This window comes from Typopeltis vanoorti, chromosome 5 (genome assembly GCF_054136105.1).
Source record: "Typopeltis vanoorti isolate ZY-2024b chromosome 5, IOZ_Tvanoo_1.0, whole genome shotgun sequence".
Classification (NCBI taxonomy): Eukaryota; Metazoa; Arthropoda; class Arachnida; order Uropygi; family Thelyphonidae; genus Typopeltis; species Typopeltis vanoorti.
In genome coordinates, this window is record NC_143553.1 from 166023722 (window position 1) to 166045490 (window position 21769).

Here is a 21769-nt window from a genome sequence, read left to right on the forward strand (position 1 = left end):
GGGTGTTCAGCTGGTTTGGAGTGGGACCACTGTTAGTTTTCCGTGATTCCATTAAGGCAGCTCAGTACCTTTATTATTCTGAATAATCAGGTGCTGCCTACACTGTGTAGTTTTTATGGAACAGACATGTGTTACTATTAAGACAACAATGCCCCATGCCACAAAGCTGCAGCGGTTATGGAATGCTATGAAGAGATGGGGGCTAAACGACTGCCCTGGCCTGTGCAGAGTTCTGACCTCAACCCAACTGAACACCTGTGGGACGAACTGGAGTAGCAACTGAGGTCCAGAGCAGCACATTCTCAATCTGTCGCTGAACTCAGTGCTGCTTTGATGGAGGAATGGAGGCAAATTCCATCTGATGTCTGCCACACTTTGGTGGAAGGCCTCCCTCAAAGGATGCAGGAGGTGATCAAAGCCAAAGGTGGACATACCCAATATTAGGGTTCACATGCGGTATCAATAGCAAATTGCTAATGTGTCCAGACAATTATTGGTAGATAGTGTATATTCCTTATATAACGATATAAGGAATTATAGTGCCACTTCATATGACATTGATCAGACTAGATTAGGATTTTTGTGCATAGACCTGATCGTCTGGATATCTGGTTGATAAAGAAATGTGATGCAGCTGAATTCGTTAAAGTGTGGGAAATCTTGCACTGTCATGGAAGATTTCAGAAATAGTCTCTCTGATTTAAATCTGCTTCTTTGGAAGAAAACTTCCCTCCTATACAAATACAGATTTAAATCAGGAAGACTATTTTTTGAATCTGCACATCACTACAACATTCCCCAAACTTGAACAAATTCAGCTTCATCATATTGCCAGAAATCTGGGGAACCATCATTTTGAGATTGGTTGCAAGTGTTCATCACTACACCCTAGAAGGCACCAGTTAGGTGCCTGTAGGAGAACTGTAGGAGTCAGCCTTTTACAACCACTCTGTGTTTGCCTTCCTATTAGTGTGCCTCTGTGCATGTACTTGCTTATATTTATTTGTACAAAGATGCTTTGGTGACCAAGGTAGAAATATTAGCTTATTAATCTAATTAGCTAAATAAATTGAGTTAGTTAATTATTAGTTTTAGACATCTGTAGACCTGAGCTCTCCAATGCCTTCAGGCAGAAGATGAATTTCATTCTCCATTATGAAATCACCACCATCTCACTTACTGGAGATCAGAAATTACTTGAAAAAGGTCCATGTTTGGTTTCTATAAAGTGTTTCTGGATTATATAAAAAACAAATAAAAATAAAATCATCTTTGCATACCTACAGTACTAATGTACTCTAGGTTTGCAACTTTGCATGGTTGAAGATCACATAAAAAAAATAAATACATAAACAAAATAAAATATTCTGCACAAGTTTAGTTCAATATAAGCAGTCTGGAGGTATTCCATTCATAGGATGAAATTGTCTGCCACCTAAAGACATTCAAAAATTACTACAGTGTGGTAATATAAATGAGCTAGATGCAGCATCAATAAGTTTTATTCAAAATCTATATAAATCTCACAAAATTACCAAGAAAATATGGGAAAGAAAGAAACAACATCATGGTAATAATTATTTCAAAATATGGGGGATATTGATAAGGTTCTCTGAGAGATCATCTAAATAGACAGTATAAATGTGATTTGAATTTGATGGATTTTGTGCAGGCCAGTGCAGTGTGTTTGAAATGTATTCTTTGAGAAAATTAAAGGATATGTTGAAGGAAATTGAAACTGGAGACAGAGTGTGTATTAAATGTTTAAAAAGTGAGTGCTATTAGGTGAAAAACAAATATTAGCATAGTACCAATGGTAGGATGGAAAATGATGTTATTAATGTCAACTGTGCTGTCTAAAGTGATGTTGCAGTCTACTAATGTCAGAAGTATCAGGAACAAGAGGGAGAAGTTTTTGACATTGGATAGTGCAAGCTTGCCAAATGTTATAAGCATTAGTGAGACATGACTAACAGCAGATGATGTAGTTACAGGGATAGAATGTGAAAGGTTTAGTATTTTCAAGGAAGATAGAGAAGATAGGATGTGGGGAGGGGTTACTGTTGATGATAGTGGATGAATTGAAGCCAAAAAAGAATAGAGAATAGGCAGGAGGGTGGCTGTTCATTTGAAGCAGTCTGGTGTGAATCAAAATATACAGTAGGTTGTTGTAATCTTTCCATCTCTATAGTGGAAGACATGCATCACCAAATTAGTACAATGAGTACAGGTCAAGTGATTATTATGGGGGACTTCCACTATAGAGAGACAGACAGGAAGAAAGAAAGATCACGTGGCAGGAAGGAAATGGAATTTATACACCTATTTAGAGATAATTACTTGAGGCAGCATGTGATGGAGAGGACTAGGGATGTGAGAGTACTGAACCTGGTCATAGGATCAGAAGAGCTATCCATAGCCAATGTGATCACACCACTTCTGATGGGTAAAAGTGACCAAGGTCTTGACTTGGGAGATTTTACAACATGAAGAATATTCTGTCAAGAAGGAGTATATGTGAAATTACAATACCACTGATTATGACAAGCTTAGGAAAAAGCTTAAATCTGTGCCATGGCATAAAACATTGCAGGGTAAGGATGTTAGCAGTGCATGATAGATAGTTAAGGGTCACATAGAGGAAGCAATATTAAACTGTATACCTAAAGTAAGGAGGGTTAATCAGGTAAGAGTTAGATGGATGAGTAATATCATTAAACATGAGCTGCAGAAGAAAATACTGGGGAGGGCATATAAAGAGAAAGGTGACCAGCATGACATGGAAGGCAAAATCAGATTATGAGAAGAATATAGCTGAGCAGGCCAAAGGAAATTCCATAGAGTTATTTCCTTATGTGGCAAGTAATAGGAAGAATGACTATGGAAGATTAACCTTAATGAGTGATGATGGTTACGAGAAGACAGAAGCAGATAAAATAGTTGAGTTACTGAGCAACCACTTTGCAAGCTTATATCTTCCTAGTTAGATTACTGCTTTAACATATTTGACTGATACCAATGTGGAAACAGAGGTAGATAAATTGGAGGTTCTTAGTATATTGTAGAATCTCAATGTAAATACAGCTGTGGGATTAGATGGGATATAGGCTTGGGTTTTGTGAGAATGTGCAAGAGAAATGCAATGCCTCTTCTGACTAAGTTATTTAATTTAAATCTTAGCTCTGGTAGAATTCCAAGAGAGTGGAAAGAGGAGAAAATAATTCACTTGCATAAGGGAAGTTCTAACACTGCAGTAGTAAATTACAGACAAATCAGTATAACAGCATGGTGATAAAAGCCATAGAAAAATTTATAAAAAAGAGAATTCAAGAATGGGTAGATAATAATATACTATATGAGGGGCGACATAGCTTTGTTAAGGGTTGGTCATTCCTTAGCAATTTACTATCGTTTTATAATAGAGTAACAGCAGAGTTGGATAAAGAAGATGGCTACATATGATTATAATTTTGCACAGGCATCTGACAGAATACCACATGCAACTGTGTTATGCAAATCAGAACCAATGAGGATGTGTATGACACTGATTAAGTGGATAAGAGGATGACTGCTGGACAGATATAAAAAAGCAGTATATGGAAGAGCAGAGATGAAGCAAAAACAGGTGACTAGTGGTGTGCCACAAGGTTCGGTGCTAGGATCATTGCTGTTCAATTTGTACATACTGTAAATGATAAAAGAAATAACTTGAAAAGAAATATTCAGTTGCTTGCTGATGATGCAAAATTAGCTAGAATAATAATAAATCAATGAGATGTGGAGAGCTTGCAATTCAAATAGGCTGGCAGTGTGGGCAAAACACAATGGGTATCAGTTCAATGTGGAGAAATGTAAACTTATGCATTTTGGGTTAAACACATTACAATCTGTGTATCACATTGATGCACTATACTCCACGAATAGAGGAATTTAGGGATGGTGGTAGACAGAGAGTTAAAGTTTAGAGAACATATTCCTAAGGTAGCCCATAAGATTACTTGGCTATTGAAGAATACACTAACAAGTAGACATGAGGAAGTTGTTATTCCTTTTTACAAGACTTTGACACATCTACATCTGGATTACTGTACTCTGATCTCTTGAGTTTCTTGGGAATGTGGAAGCAGTGGAGAAGATTCAGAAGCGAGTGACCAAGATGGTGAGTGGTCTGTGGAATGTTCCCTATGAAGACAGATTGAGGGTGTGTGGATTGCAGAAGTTGGTTGATAGGAGAAAAAAAGGGGGTATGATAGAAACATTTAAGTTGCTTAAAGGGTTTTATAGGATTGATGTAGGGGAAATGTTTCAGCACTTGGCTGGAGGGGCCAGAATAGAGGGTCATCCCTGAAAGTTAAATAAAGGTGTGTGAGTAGGGGGTGTGAGGACTAGATTTTTTGCTGGAAAGTTGAAAATGAGTGGAATGGGTTGCCAGAGTCATTTGTGAGTGCTTTTTCTGTTAAGGGGAGGTATGACAGATTGTGTGGATAGTTTGGGTTTCCTGCAATGAGTCTTCAGATTCCATGGAGGGACCCTTTACAATAATAATAATAATAAAAATAATAAATACATGCAAGGTGGCGAGTGCTGGATGGGCTGCATGACCATGAGTTCACAGCTAAGTCAGTGTTTTAATATTGATTTAAGGATATTTTTGTCAGGTGGCGTGTCGATGTTAGGACTGCATTTGAAGAGCTCTGAAAGACAAGTTATTTAGTTTTAAAAAAACAGCATTATCAGTTAAAAATGTGATAGAATTAGAGTGTATTGTGGAGTTAATTAGTTAAGCTTAAAAATTTTGTTTTTAATAGTTTTCATTTAGTCTTCTGATAAGATACGTTAAGATACGCAGTACATGGCACCAATGCGAAGTAGCATAATGGCATCCAAGTCATCGTCATTGTTTAAAGAATTTAATCAAAGGAAGGTAGTCCAGTGTAAGGTCTGCAGAATGTATGCTTTGCTGAGAGCAGTTGGAGCTTGGGTTGAGAGCGATAATGGTGGGAAAGTGTGCCAAAAGGGTCATGAAAGCAAGGATCAAAAGTGTGTCTCAGGTCGCATGATTGAAGCAGTGGATGAAAGTCAGAATACGATTGAAAGTGAGAGTAAAAGTAGAATGAGAGAATGGTTTGACTGATATAAAAAATGAAGAGTTAGATGCAATGAGGGAGATAGCTCGGTTGTATGGAGTGATACTTAGGGCAAAGCTGCAGCTGGAACAATTGCAAAAAAAGTCTACTGAGTGGAACAGCAAACAAAAAGAAACAAGTGTGAGTTAAGAAAAATGAGGGCATGATTGGGAGAGAAAGAAATATTAAGGAGCAATTGTTATACTTTCCTGGTGTGAGACTATTAGAGTGCAAAAGCGTAGGGTGAAAGAAATGATTGTAGTGGATTTAAATGAATGATTTAAAAGTAGAAAAGTATGGTATGAGAGAAGACTTGAAAGAATTACTGGAAGTAGCAAAAGAAAAGAGTGAGAGAGTTAAGATAGTAAGTCTGTTGCTACAGTATGAGTTGAGGAGGGCCATAATAGCAATTAATTGTGGATGTGTGGAGCGAGTTTCATGGGCAAAAGGACATATACAAGAAGGAGAGTTTTCATCTGAATGGATTTGGTGTTTGGAGACTGGAAAAACTGTTGTTGAATGAAGTGAAAGTGGATGTGCAGAATCATGGAAACTAGAGCTTTGGGTGGGGGCTGTTGAGTGGATATGCTGACATCAGTGAGGCAGTTGAGTGTAAGAATGTGTATGATATGCCTAGTTAGTACCAATGGTAACAAACTAGAATGGGATAGTTAGTATAATGCATAAATATAGGGGTAGGACTAGGGGAATTTTGCACTTTATGTACACTAATGCCAGGAGCATTAGGAACAAGCAGGAGGAATATCTGGCCTTGAGTGGCTCATCCTGGCCAAAGGTTATTGGCATTACTGAGACATGACTAACAGAAGATGATATAGTTAGTAGGAGAGAATGTGAAGGGTATAGTGTGTTCAGGAAAGAGAGAAAAAAGAATCTGGGGGGGGGGGGAGAGTGTTACTGATGATAGCCGATGAACTGCAGCCAAAGAGAACAGAAGTTTGACTGCAGGATAGTGCAAATAGCATATTTGGGGCTATCTGGTGTGAGATTGAAGCCAGTGGAACAAAATATACAGTTGGGTACTGCTATAGACCAGAAATGGAATAGATGATGGAGATAGTATGCATCGACAAATAGAATCAATGAGTGGAGGAGAAGTAATTATTATGGGGGATTTCAACTATGGTAACATTGATTAGAAGTAGGGAAGAACACATGGGAGGAAGGAAATGGATTTTATGCAGTTACTATGGGATAATTACATGAGACAGCATGTAATGGAATATACAGTGGAATATGGAATGTACTAGGGGTTCAAGAGTGCTAGATCTAGTAACTGCATCTGAAAATTTGTCTATGACAAATATGACCATGTTGCCACCAATTGGTGAGAGTGATCATATTGTCTTAAACTGGGAGGTGGCTAAATGAGTGGAATTTTCAGTTAAGACAGGGTATATGTAGAATTAACAAGGCTGGTAAGTATGACAAACTTAGGAGATTGCTTGGATAACAGCCATGGCATGTAAAACTGCAAAGGCTGGATGTTGATAGCACATGTGAAGTGGTAAAGGAATGTTTGAGGGAGGTAATGGCTGACTGCATACCTAGAGTCAGGAGAGTAAATCAAGTGGGAGTTAAATGGATGAATAATGCCATTAAGCTGGAGCTGCAAAAAAAAAAAAAAAAGAAACAATTGGGGAGGGAATTTAAGGAGAAAGCTGAGATGCAGGTGCTCGAACAGTATAAGGCACAGGCAGACGGGTAACTAGTATGGTAAAAAAAGCAAAAGGAGATTATGAAAGGAAGTTAGCAATGCAGGCTATAGATAATCCCCAAAAGTTCTTTCAATATGCTGCAAGTAAAAGAAAAAATGCATACGGTAGAATGATTTTAAGGAATGCCGATAGTAGAGAGGTAACTGAATCAGTTGAAATAGTAGAATTGCTGAGGGAACACTTTGCAAGAATAAATCATCCAGGCAGTAATATTGCAGGAATGAGGGAACTAATGGCTTATACAGAAATTGAGGTGAATGAAATGAAGATGAATAGCATATTACAGAACCTTAATGTGAACACATCTGTGGGATTGGATGGTATACCAGCTTGAGTCTTATGTGAAGCAGCAAAGGATTTTATCAGTGCCCTTGACCATATTGTTTAATCTAAATCTCAGCATTTTCCCCTCTTTCCATCCCCTCGGGATGGAAAGAGAGGAAAACATTTCCACTGCATAAAGGAGGCTCCAAGACTGCTGTTGCAAATTACCAACCGATCAACATATCAGAAGTCATTGTCAAGTATTGGAGAAGTTGGTCAAGAGCAAAATATAGGAATGGATACATGGAAATGGGATCCTGTATATGGGGTAGCATCATTTTGTGAAGGGTAGATCATGTCTCACTTACTTGCTCACATTTTATAATACAGTGATGGCTGAATTGGATAAGGGTAATGGGTTTACAGTGATACTGCTGGACTTTGCAAAGGCCTTTGACAGGATATCACATGGAATTGTAATCAGTAAACTGCAGCACACGGGGATGGATATAGCGTTGGTGAGGTGGATAGGAGGGTGGTTGATGGAGAGATATCAGAGAGTAGTTTATTTAGGAGTAGAGTGCAAAAGAAGGCCTGTGCTGCAGGGTTCTGTTCTTGGACCACTGCCATTTAACCTGTTCATTAATGACATAGGAAAGGGCCTGAGAGAAACTGTCCAGTTATTTGCCAATGACACAAAGTTTGGGAAGAGCAATAGTGAATACACATGATGTCAAAATTTTGCAGGATGATTTGGATAGATTGGCAGTCTGGGCTAAGGAGAAATGTCAGTTTAATGTGGCAGAGTGTAAGGTTATGCATTTTGGGGTGAAAAGATTAGCAGCAGTATACCACATTGGTGGAACCGTACTCCAGGAAATTGAAGAAGCCAGAGACTTGGGAATGTTAGTGGATAGGGAGTTAAAGTTTAGGGGCACATAGCAAAAGTGGCAAAATCAGCTCACCAGATCACTTGGTTGATGAAGAATACTTTGATAAGCAGGTAACTATTCCTCTTTATCAGGCCTTGATAAGACCCCATCTTGACTACTGTGAGCAGATCTGGGTGCTAGGGTTTCTTGGTGATGGGAGGAGGTAGAGAGGATCCAGAAGCAAGTGACCAAGATGATAGCAGGTCTATGGAATGAACCTTACGAGAACAGGTTGAAGATTTGTGGGTTATAGAAACTGGTTGATAGGCGGTACAGGGGTGATATGATTGAGACATTCAAATTACTGAAGGGTTTCTTTAAGATTTAATTCAGAATATATTTTTTAAGAATAGGACTGGTAGTGGGAGGACTACGGGCCATCCATGGAAACTGAGCACAAGTGTAGTTAGCAAGGATGTTAGAACTAGGGTTTTTTACTTGGAGAGTGGTGAATGTGTGGAATAAGCTGCCAGAGTCTGTTGTGGGTGCCATGACTGTGAATGAGTTCAAAGTATGATAAATACTGTGTGAATGCTGAATAGTTCTTGACATGATGTTTACGGCCTCCCTCGATGAGTCTAAGGACTCCTTGAAGTTGCCCGTAATAATAATAATAACAATATTTTGATAATTAGCAATTGTAGTATTCTTGTGAATGACTGTGAGGTTGAGTGTGTTTATTTATTTTTGATATATTTATATGGTACAATAGATAAACTGTGTTATTCATGGTACCAATGCAAATGCACAATGGCGACCAAAGACATCATTGTGCAAGAGGTTTGACATGGGGGATTTTGTGACACATTGTGTGTGTGTGTGTGTGTGTGTGTGTGTGTGTGTGTGTGTGTGTGTGTGTGTGTGTGTGTGTGCGCGTGCGCGCGCTATGTATTCACTGCAAATAGAAATGGGTTTGTAGTATGAGAGTAGTAGTGGAGAGAGAATATAATGTAGATGTTTTACAAGCAAGAAATGGGAGACTTATTGGAAGCAAGAGAATGAAGTAGCAGAAGTTAGTGCTGAAACTTTACTGAAGGTTAGTAATAGAATGAATCGAAATGAGGCGATTGATTGAAAGCAGCTGCAAGATAGTGACTGTGAAAGTTGCAGTGGCAGAAGTTCAGGAGAACATAGGAGTGAAAACTGAGAGCAGAAAAAAGTAAGAGGCACAAAGTCAAAAAGAAATTTGTAAGAATACATAAGAGAAAGAGCATAACCAGATAATTCTATGATTTTGCTTTATGAAAGAGCTACAAAATCTTGTTTCCTTGTGAAAATTAATATTAGCAATGCTATTAGAATGCAGAAAAGGAAGGTGAAAGAATTAATTGTTTTGAGTGGAACCAATAACCTGAGAGGTGAGAAGTATTGTATGAGGGAGGATATGAAAGAGTTATTAGAAGAAGCTAAAAAGAAGAGTGAGAAGGTAAAGTTTGTTGATCTGCTGCCAAGCTATGATAGAGGTGAACTGAGAAGGAGGGTGATAAATCAATACATTGGTTGTGCAGAAGGAATAATATAATATAAAGATTGTGGACCTATGGTCTGAGTTTAATAAACATAATGGTGATGGGCTGCACTTAAATGGATTCGAAGTTAGGTGTCGAGAGAGAGAGAGAGAGCTTTGTTCACTAAGAATGTGGAAGTGAAAAGTCAAGAAAACTAAAGAAATTAGGGCTGATACGGATGAGTGTATGTGAAAGCACCATGAAGTGAATGAATGTGTGAATGAACAAAAAATAAGAAGTTTCTCTGTCAATAATATTGAATGGGGTAATTACTTCAGGATGTAAAGGTGGTTGGAGGCCTGAGAGGATGCAACAATTACTATATACTAATTCTAGAAGCATCAAGAATAAGAGGGAGGAGTTTTTGAGATTGGTTAGTGCAACCTCGTCAAACATTATAGGCATTATTGATTGACCACTGCTGTTTAATCTGTACACAAATGATGTAATAGTTAATTGAGATGATGTAGAGATCTGCAGGATGATTTAAAAAGGCTGACAGTATGGAAATACATAATGGATGTTAATCTAATGAGGAAAAGTTGTGTATCGCATTGAGGAAATTGTACGCCAGGAAATTGATGAAGCCAGGAATCTGAGGTAGTAGTAGTAGATAGAGAACTGAAGTTCAGAGGGCATATTGCTAAATTAGCAAAGGTAGCTCACAGGATTATTTGGTTATTGAAGAACACACTAACAAGCAGAGATAAAAGGGAGTTATCATTTCTCTTTCCTTGATACAACTGCATCTGGATTTCCATGCTCAAGTCTGGTCATTTGGGTTTCTTGGGGATGAAGAGGTGGAGAGGATCCAGAAACAAGTGACCAAGATGGTGAGTGGTCTTTGGAATGTTCTCAATGAGAACAGATTGAGGGTTGATGCATTGCAAAAGTTGGTTGATAGGCAAAAAGGAGGAGGAAGATGACAGAAACATTTAAGTTAGTTAAAGGCTTTTATAGGATTGATGCAGGGGAAATGTTTCAGCACTGACTAGAAGGGTCAGAACAAGAGGTCATTTCTGGAATTTGGGTAAGAGTTAGGAAGGGCATGAGGACTGGATTTTTTTACTTCAAGTAGTTAGCATATTTGCTCTCCAACCAAGAGGTTGCAGGTTTTAATCCTGTCATGAGTATGGTTGTTTATAACTGCTTTTAGGTGGGAGATGAATTTATTTCATTGCTCAGTATGAGACTACACCTTGCTTACTGTAGTCACGAAGTGGCTTGAGAAACTTCCACATTTGGTCTCTAGAGAGTAGGATTTCTTGACTATGTAAAAAAAAATAAATAAATAATACAAAAAATATATAAAATTAATAAAAACAGAAAACTTTCTTAGCCCAACCAAGGTACTAACGTTCTCTAAGTTTACATAAAAATCCTTCGTGGGTAGGAGCAACATTAAAAAAAAAATCATATTATTAATTAGCAAGAATAACTGATTATTACTGTGTACTAGAAAACTGTTTTAGAAAATTGATATATACTAAAATGCTAATGTCACAAACAAATACAGATTTGTTGTTTTATGATATTTACACTATATCCTGTAAAGAATGGACAAAAGTCGCAACTAGTTTTGCTGCACTTCCAAATCCTATGAGTAACTGAGCAATGATTATTAGGAGAAGTGATCTAGAGAGAGAGAGAGAGAAAAAAAATAGCAATGAAACCTACAGAAACTGAGCAAAATATTTATGAGGATAAACATATCTCGCCTTAACTTAAAATATAGGTTAATTTGTATTTTACTAAAAACAACTCAAATGGTTAAACACCCTTTCAGATGCATGCTTTTTCTTGTGTTCTGCAATGTTACAGCTAATTAGGGATTTTTATATAATATAGTTTTATATCCTTGGATTAGGTCCTATTATGTATCCTGAGTCACTCAGTAATATTTAAAAAACATATTTATTTATTAACTAAGATGAAAAGCCAAACGGCTTTTATCCCATTAACGTAACATAACATATTTATTTATTGTTATTATTATTATTATCTGAGACCTCCAGGGAGTCAAGGACTCATTGAGAAAGGCTATAAATCACCCAAAACTAGCTGTGATACCTTCCCTTAAAATTCATTCACACTAGATGCACTCACTCCATTGCTCTGTGAGAGAAAAACCTAACTCTTACCCCTTTCTTGACTGTGAACAAACTTAACTTCCATGGATGTCCCTATGTCCTCTCTCATCCTTCCATATAACAAAAATTTCATCAGAAGATACCTATAACATCCATTCAGAAGTTTATACACCTCTATTATATCACCCCCTCTTTCTCCTGTTAACCAGAGTCTGTAATTCACATACTCACAATTTGTCCTCATAATCTAAATCCCATAATCCAGATATAATCTTTGTAACTCTTCTTTGCACCATAAATAGCTTCTTTATCCCCATGGAACCCTGAAGACCAAATCTGCATACAATAATCTAGGTGCAGTCTTATCAAGGCTTCATAAAGAGTTCTTGTGTAGAGGCTTAAGTGCTGTGAGGACATTATGTTGGAGGTTTAATGGATTTTTTACAACACTCAAAAAGAATTAAAATAGAATTTAATACTTCCTATATTTCGTCCTAGTCACTAGGACATCTACGGGGATTACAAAAACAATTAATGTAACATGCACACAAAAACTTACAATACTAAGCCCAACCACGTGGGTGACACTAAAGTCCTATCTAGGTGGAGCGCCCTCTAAGGGCAGTAGTAAGTGGCCTGGAATGTAAGGTGGGACCTCTGGTGATGAGTGTTTCCCAAATCTTCGGAAGCTTAATGCAACCGTATTTATTAACATTTGGTTGGTTTCTGAGGGCTGCTGCTTCTAAGAAAAGTCTCTCTTTCTTGAATTTGCTGTGGTGGAGCATGGTGGTTTTCTTCCATGATACTCTGTGGGTGGTGTCCAAAACATGGTCAGCCAAGCCTGAATGGCCATAGTTGTGTTTAACGATGTAAGACTTGTGTTCCTCCAGGGGTATGGATGCTGATCTGCCTGTCTGTTCAAAGTACGCCAGCTTACAGGAACAGGGTACTTTGTAAACTCCAGGCAGAGAGAGAGGAGGGAGCTGATCTTTCGTAGAACGGATAAGGGTAGCAAGTTTGCGGTAGGGCTTATATGCTGTGTGTAGGTTGTACTTTTTTAGTATCTTGGCTATTTTTTCCGAAGTGCCATGGATGTAGGGTATGGTGATGGCATTTTTAAATTCTTGTTGACCAGAGGGACGGGGAATGGGGGAGGAACTGATTATTTTTTTGATACTGTGTTCGCTGTAGCCATTGGAGAGGAAAGTTCTGTGTATGTGGTTAAGCTCAGTAATGAGGGCGGTTCCACTGGAACAAAGATTGTGGGCTCTCTTGGTAAGAGTTTTAATGATGCCATATTGTTGCGAGGGGTGGTGGTGGGAGAGTTTGTGAATGTATCTGCCTGTGTGTGTGTGGGTTTCCTGTATACAGTGAAGGCAAGCGTATCATTAGGCAGGCGTGTGACTAAGGTGTCTAGGAAGGGTAAACAATTGTTCTTTTCCATTTCCATAGTAAACTGGATTCTTGGATGTAGGCTATTGAGATGACTGAGGAAGGAGTCTAACGTGTCTGGGCCACGAGGCCAAATAGAGAACACATCATCTACATATCTTAGCCAGATAGAAGGTTTGAGTGGGGCTGAGTCTATGGCTCGTTTTTCGAAATCTTCCATATAGAAATTGGCAAGGGGGGGGGGGTGAGAGGAGGAACCCATGGCGGTTCCCTCTATCTGCTTGTAGATTTTGTTCTTCCAAGAGAAATACCCAGAGTTAATGGCAAAGGAAAAGAGATCTAAGATGTCAGAGGGAAAAACGTTTTCTAAGAGAGATAAAGTGTCAGTTAAGGGAATATTGGTAAACAAAGAGGAGATATCAAAGCTTACCAATATGTCTGTATTATTCAAGGTTAAATTTTCTGTGAGGGCTTTAAAGTGGGTCGAGTTTTTTATATAGGAAGCGGAATTTTCGGTGAGGGGGGGGGGTCAGAGAGTTGACCAGCTGTTTAGACAGTCTGTAACAAGGTGCATTGGTGGCATCTACTATAGGTGACATTGGTGGCATCTACTATAGGGGACATTGGTGGCATCTACTAAACTAAACTAAACTAAACTAAACGACTGTCTAAACAGCTGGCCAACTCTCTGACCCCCCTCACCGGAAATTCCGCTTCCTATATAAAAAACTCGATCCACTTTAAAGCCCTCACAGAAAATTTAACCTTGAATAATACAGACATATTGGTAAGCTTTGATATCTCCTCTTTGTTTACTAATATTCCCTTAACTGACACTTTATCTCTCTTAGAAAACGTTTTTCCCTCTGACATCTTAGATCTCTTTTCCTTTGCCATCAACTCTGGGTATTTCTCTTGGAAGAACAAAATCTACAAGCAGATAGAGGGAACCGCCATGGGTTCCCCCCCTCTCACTCCCCCTGCCAATTTCTATATGGAAGATTTCGAAAAACGAGCCATAGACTCAGCCCAACTCAAACCTTCTATCTGGCTAAGATATGTAGATGATGTGTTCTCTATTTGGCCTCATGGCCCAGACACGTTAGACTCCTTCCTCAGTCATCTCAATAGCCTACATCCAAGAATCCAGTTTACTATGAAAAGGAATAGAACAATTGTTTACCCTTCCTAGACACCTTAGTCACACGCCTGCCTAACGATACGCTTGCCTTCACTGTATACAGGAAACCCACACACACAGGCAGATACATTCACAAACTCTCCCACCACCACCCCTCGCAACAATATGGCATCATTAAAACTCTTACCAAGAGAGCCCACAATCTTTGTTCCAGTGGAACCGCCCTCACTACTGAGCTTAACCACATACACAGAACTTTCCTCTCCAATGGCTACAGCGAACACAGTATCAAAAAAATAATCAGTTCCTCCCCCATTCTCCGTCCCTCTCGTCAACAAGAATTTAAAAATGCCATCACCATACCCTACATCCGTGGCACTTCGGAAAAAATAGCCAAGATACTAAAAAAGTACAACCTACACACAGCATATAAGCCCTACCGCAAACTTACTACCCTTATCCGTTCTACGAAAGATCAGCTCCCTCCTCTCTCTCTGCCTGGAGTTTACAAAGTACTCTGTTCCTGTAAGCTGGCATACTTTGGACAGACAGCCAGATCAGCATCCATCCCCCTGGAGGAACACAAGTCTTACATCGTTAAACACAACTATGGCCATTCAGGCTTGGCTGACCATGTTTTGGACACTCCCCACAGAGTATCATGGAAGAAAACCACCATGCTCCACCACAGCAAATTCAAGAAAGAGAGACTTTTCTTAGAAGCAGCCCTCAGAAACCAACCAAATGTTAATAAATACGGTTGCATTAAGCTTCCGAAGATTTGGGAAACACTCATCACCAGAGGTCCCACCTTACATTCCAGGCCACCTACTACTGCCCTTAGAGGGCGCTCCACCTAGATAGGACTTTAGTGTCACCCTAAAGTCCTATCTAGGTTGGGCTTAGTATTGTAAGTTTTTGTGTGCATGTTACATTAATTGTTTTTGTAATCCCCGTAGATGTCCTAGTGACTAGGACGAAATATAGGAAGTATTAAATTCTATTTTAATTCTTTTTGAGCTTTGACTTTCTTATCCTTACATGTAAAGGTTCACTTCAACGTCACAATTATCCTCTGAGTTGTATTTGCAACTTTTGCTATGTGACCTTTGGACTTCAAATTCCTATCCACCATTACACCAAGATTCCTAGCCTCATCAGTTTTTAATACTAATATTAAAATATGTCAGATTAATTACTAATATTAAACTGACAGCCATTTGGTGTCATTTGCCCAAATTTCCAGCCTATTCAAATCATTTTTAAGTGTTTGATATTAGTAGCATCCCTGATTGCCCTGCCTATGTTTGCAACATCAGCAAACAATTGCACATATCCTGTTAGATCCTTCCCAATGTCATTAATGTATAGATTGAAAAACAATGTCCCAAGGACTGAACCTTGAGGTACATCATTGGTCACCTTAAATCTGGCTGGGCAATTTTCATACAGTTCACCCACTGTATACCACTCTTTGATATATATCTGTCAACTATCTTCTGATCCAAGTCAAGAGTTTATATTCCAATCCGATATTCTCCAGCTAATACAATAGCCTTTCGTGTGGTATCCTATTAAATGCCTTAGAAAAATTCAACATTATCATAGTGTATCCCATCCCCTTTATCCAACTTGGCCATAACATTGTTATAAAATATGAACAAATTGCTAAAATATGACCTTCCTCTAGTAAACCCATGCTGTTCCTTGAGTATAGCTTGTTTGTCTAGCCATTTCTCTGTGTAAGTTCCTACCAACTTCACTAAAATCTTCACTATCACACCAGAGATACTGTTAGTTCGGTAGTTAAACACATCAGTTTTTGCACCACCAATGCACAAAGGAACTATCATACATTCCTTCCATTGCTTTGGTATCATTCCTGGGTTGAGACTCAATGAAACATGTGCAAGGCCTGGTCATTTCGGTTGACATTCGTTCAGCAAACATACTGATATTCCATTTGTCTCTACTGACAAATTGTAATCCAGGTAATCAGCTCTTCACCCTCATTTTTATGCACCTTTAACTCTTCATCCATTTGTAGCAGTAGCACTGTGCACCATGTTACATACACCTGGTTGATATATCTTAACTAAGTGAGCACTCATTAATTGAACAATCTCATTAGCTTCTGACATTAGAGTATCATCTGCATTCAGTAAAGTTATTCTTCCAGATTATGTCTTTTGGATTGCCTTTAGCCTGCATAGCCAATTTCTTTTCATATTCCAATTTAGCTTTGTGCATAATACTCATTATTTACTTGCCTGCTCTTTATATATTTCATAACTCCTCTCACTCTTATTATTGTTATTATTATTATCATTATTCAGGCCTCCATGGAGTCAAAAGACTCATCGTGGGAGGTCCTTCCTAAGAACATAAAGTCTATCAAGACTCATCGAGGGGAGGTCCCCCCATAAGAAACACAAAGTCTATCATACCACTCCTTAAACGCATTGACTGTTCTTGCCCTCACACTCCATCAGGCAATGCATTCCATGGTTCAACTGCACTCCATGCAAAGAAACCGCTCCTCACCCTCTTTCTCACAGTTTCCTTTCGTAACTTCCAGGAATGGCCCCCTTGTCATGCTCCTTCCCACTGTTCAACCAAGCGAAAGAACTCCCCAATGTCAACCCTGTAACCACCTCTCAACAGTTTAAAAGTCTCTCACGATATTCTTTCCACATCATCTTCTTCTTGTGAATCTATTGGTACGTCTTCGCCTTCTCTCGTTTTGTTGTATTATCTTTTATTGTTTCTTTCTTTTCTTTACTTCTATCTTTAGTTTTATATCTTAAGGTTACTTGTACCAGAAGTTAGCTTCCGACAAATTTATTTATTCTAGATCGACTGCACCAGCCGGTAACTAGTTCCTGATACTTAAGCTTACTCTACTAACTATCTCGACAATATTATTTAGCATTGGGAACATGTGGTGTGCAGTCGCGGCTCCCCTCTTTATCTTACATCAAATGTCTCTCCCCCCACACACACTTACACAAGTTCGAACTTTTATAAGTGGTAAGTCAGTCTCAAACAACAGAACATACGAACTTTGATTTAAAATAATGCATTTTAATACAACTAAAAATCATATACAGGATATCATGTAATAACATTATAAAAGAAATAAGTTCATGCACAAATGCTCACGTAACTGCAGTAAGCTCACTCAATCCCTCTCACATACTTCTTAATACACAGGTTCATACAATTATATTCCAGAAGCATCAATTATTCAATCTTATTTCCGTGGTTTGCGTTAAGATTAAATGATACTCCAGTGGTTATGCAAGCTTTGGCAATACAAAGTTAATTAGATTACACATGATATGTTCACTCAATTTTATCAGTTACTATTTTTGTTAAAAAAAAAAACTCCTTGCTATATCTTATACAAGTCACAGGCTTATTGTACAGGGCAGTGCCTTCGCTCATAGTATCTCATACAATAAATCATCTCTTAACTGTCCCACTATAGTTTCACTCGTACACAAAATGACAAATTACAACAGGAAGGTCCTATCAAGACGTTCAGTCCAAAAACGGATCTTCTAGTTGGGTCGGGCAGGGCTATGCTTAAAGTTCTCCTCCTTTTTGCTCTCTCTGGTTTTACAGCACTTGATATATATATATAGGGTAAAAGATATGCACCTTACCGGCTATTTTCCTTAGCGAAATGGTTCCTTTGTTTTAGATCTGGTCTTTCCTCGGACGTGGCAAGATTTCCTTGTCGCTCCACTGTCTATCTCTATTCATCCTTTTCGAAGTGTGGCTCCTTCGCTATCGTCACATTGGCGGCAAACTCACCAATGGCCCTGTTTGCTGGTTCCTTGTTGTTCAGTTGGACATCCTTTACACATCAGGTCCCACAGCAACGTGGAAAGTTGCTGGACACCAGCAACAAGCTTCCTCAGCCCTCACGGCCTTCGAACTGGCACACAGGAAAATGCAGAAACAAGAGAGTGTTTGAAGTGCATGCCACTCCTTATATCTCAACAGCAAGCGCCCTCACTCTCTGTCTACGTCACTCATTCAGCCGTCTTTGATTCGTCAGATAACAATGAGGTCATGTCCTTTTCCTGCCTGCCTTCTCAACGGAACTGTTACTGCAGGGGTTACCGGATGACGTTTCAGGTTTTCTGCTGTGGCTCTATAGCGTATGAACTATAGCGTAGTGATCAGACCTTCTGCTGATTGGTTAACATAATTTTCCCTGTATTGGGTATGATTCTAAAACAGTATTTGGATTCCACTACAAGAATATTATCAATTAAGTAAATACACCTTTCAATTACAAGTTATTTATTATCTCTCTGCCTCTGCTCTTGAGAGCTTAAGCATGTCTTTATGTTAAGATACTATTTTCTCGTGTTGTGTCTGAAACAAATGGCTGACTTATAGTGGGCCAGTTATTTCCGACACAACACCATTGCTTAATAACTAAAAATTCACACGTACACCATGGTAATTAGCGAAACCAAGCGAAAGAACTCCCCAGTGTCAACCCTGTAACCACCTCTCAACAGTTTAAAAGTCTCTCACAATATTCTTTCCACATCATCTTCTGCTTGTGAATCTATTGCTTAATAACTAAAAATTCACATGTACACCAGAGTAATTAAATTTTAATAATATGTAGATATTTCATCTTAAGTATTTTAAGACATCATCAGTACAGTTATTACAAACAATACTAGGAATTACATTCAAAGGATCAGTTAGTGCACATGCTTACAATGGAATCCCTCTTTTCGTACAGTAGCGTGTTTGAAGACTAAAATATTTGGCTGTAAATTAAAATTAAATTATAATATATATGATAAATTCATTTTATATAATTGAGGATAATAATTTCCCAGACCTTTGGGACACTGAGACAATCATTACAACTAAGATTGGATCTGTGATGTAGGGCTTAGCACTTTATATAAAGAATATGCTGTTTGATGTCTTGAGATACTCAAGACAAAATATCTACATATTATTAAAATTTAATTACTGTGGTGTATGCATGAATTTTCAGTTATGAATACTTGACAGGTTTCACTATACAACAGAGTCTTGCTTAATAAGGTTGCATATCATTTCACTCCCAACTTATGTATTCTTCAAAAACTAGGGATATTCAAATACCACCTCATTTAAGCACTTTTTCAAAGATTCCCATGCATTGCTGACTTTTTTCCCATTCACAAGCTTTCAGTAACTGATACCATGGGACCAAAGATAGTATTCTGCATGGTTGATCATAATTTCCAGATTTGTAGTTCAGCATGTAACTTGTTCTAATGGAAACAACAATGTAATTAGATACTTCTCACGAAAGCATTTCATGATCACTGTCACCAAACTTGTGGTAAAATAGTCATATTATTATTATTACTACTATATGGGCACCTCCATGGATCCAAAGACTCAATGCGGGAGATCCAATCTATCCACACAATCTTTCATACCTCTCCTTGAACACATTAACAGAAAAAGCACTTCACAACCATCTCTGGCAACCCATTCCACTCATTCACTGCTCTCCAAGCAAAAAATCTAGTCCTCACACCTCTACTAACACACTTTTATTCAACTTTCAGGGATGACCCACTGTTCAGGTCCCTCTAGCCACATGCTGAAACATTCACCCTGCATCTATCCTATAAAATCCTTTAAGAAAATTAAATGTTTCTATCATATCCCCTCTTTTTCTCCCATGAACCAACTTCTGCAATCTACACACCTTCAATCTATCAATCTATCCTCATAACACACCCACAGCCCACTTACCATCTTGGTCACTTGCCTCTGAATCCTCTCCACCACTTCCACACCCCCAAGAAACCCAGGTGACCAAACTTGAGCACAGTCATCCAGATTTGGGCATATCAATGCCTTATAAAGAGGAATAACAGCTTCCTTATCTCTACTTATTAATTTGTTCTTCAATAGCCAAGTGATCTTATGTACTACCTTAGCAATATGTCCTTTAAACTTTAACTCTCTATCTACCACCACCACCTCTAAATCTCTAGAGTACTGTGCCATCAACGTGATAAACGGCTTGTAATCTATTTATCCCAAAGTGCATAACTTTACATTTTTTGACATTAAACTGACACCCATTAACTTTTGTCCATAAATCGTCCTGCAAGAACTCCACATGCCTTGATTAACTATTATTCTATATAATTTCTATATATATTTCTATAGATATATTTCTATATCTATATATATATATATATATATATATATATATATTTCTAATTATAGACCAGTTTGTGTGTCATCAGTAGCTAGTAAGATCTTGGAAGTAGTGAAGGACTGTATACAGCATTGGACAGATGAGGGTAATGTTATATGTGAGAGTCAACATGGATTTGTGAAGGGACACTCTTGTTTTAGCAATATGCTAGCCTTTTATGATAAAGTTACAAGAGCATTAGATGAGGGAAAGGCATATACTGCCATTTTCTTAGACTTAGCAAAGGCATATGACAGGGTGTCACATGATAAGCTGATATTTAAGTTGCAGCACACGGGTCTGGATGTCAGATTGGTCAACTGGATTCAGGATTGGCTGTCCGATAGGTATCAGAGAGTTGTGTATGATGGGCAGTTTCAAGGAAGCAGAGGGTTACAAGTCGGATCCCACAGGGCTCAGTACTGGGACCTATATTGTTTAACCGTTATATCAATGATTGTCAGTGGATTGCAAGGGGATATTCAGTTGTTTCCAGATGATGTGAAGCTGGGAAGGATTATTAGTAATAGTGCAGATGCAGCAGCCCTGCAAGAGGATTTGAATAAGCTAGATAGATGGGCATATGAATGGGGGTTTCAGTTTAATAGCAAATTTAAGATCTTGAGGTTTGGGAAACATCGATGGGACACCGCATACTCTATGGGAGGAGTTATACTGGAGGAAGTAGTGGGAGAAAGGAGATCTGGGGGTTGATGATTGATAGAAACCTGAAATTTAGGGGACATATTGCAAAGGTGGTGAAGGTAACACAGAGGATTGTTGCCATAATGAGAAGGACACTGACCTGCAGAGATAAAAGGGTTATCATTCTGTTGTATAAGACCCTGATCACACCACACTTTTATGATCATTGTTCTCATATTTGGTCCCCAGGATTTGAAGGAGATAAATTAACTGTGGAAAGGGTACAAAGGCAGATAACAAAGATGGTTTCAGGACTGTACAATGATAGTTATGAAGATCGGCTGAGGGAATGTGGACTGCAAAGTTTGGTGGATAGAAGAAGGAGAGGTGATATGATTAAGACTTTTAAACTGTTGAGATGTGGTTACAGGGTTGACACTGGGGAGTTCTTTTGCTTGGTTGAACAGCGGGAAGGAGTGATGACAAGAGGCCATCCGTGGAAGTTACGAAAGGAAACCGTGAGCAAGAGGGTGAGGAGTGGTTTCTTTGCATGGAGGATGGTTGAACCATGGAATGTATTGCCTGATGGAGTGGTGAGAGTGAGAACGGTCAATGAGTTCAAGGAGTGGTATGATATACTTTGTTTCTTGGGGGGGTGGGGAACCTCCCCTCGATGAGTTTTGATAGA

At 38.6% G+C, this 21769-nt stretch overlaps 1 protein-coding gene across 1 annotated transcript in view; it reads right to left on the minus strand.

Moving 5' to 3' along the window:
* LOC150107031 (MFS-type transporter SLC18B1-like) overlaps positions 1 to 21769 on the minus strand; it is a 195076-nt gene that overhangs the window by 125171 nt on the left and 48136 nt on the right. Inside the window, exon 4 of the mRNA XM_090393543.1 lies at positions 11109 to 11204. Within this exon, the coding sequence (XP_090249669.1) occupies positions 11109 to 11204 (96 nt within the window). The remainder of the gene's footprint in view (positions 1 to 11108; positions 11205 to 21769) is intronic.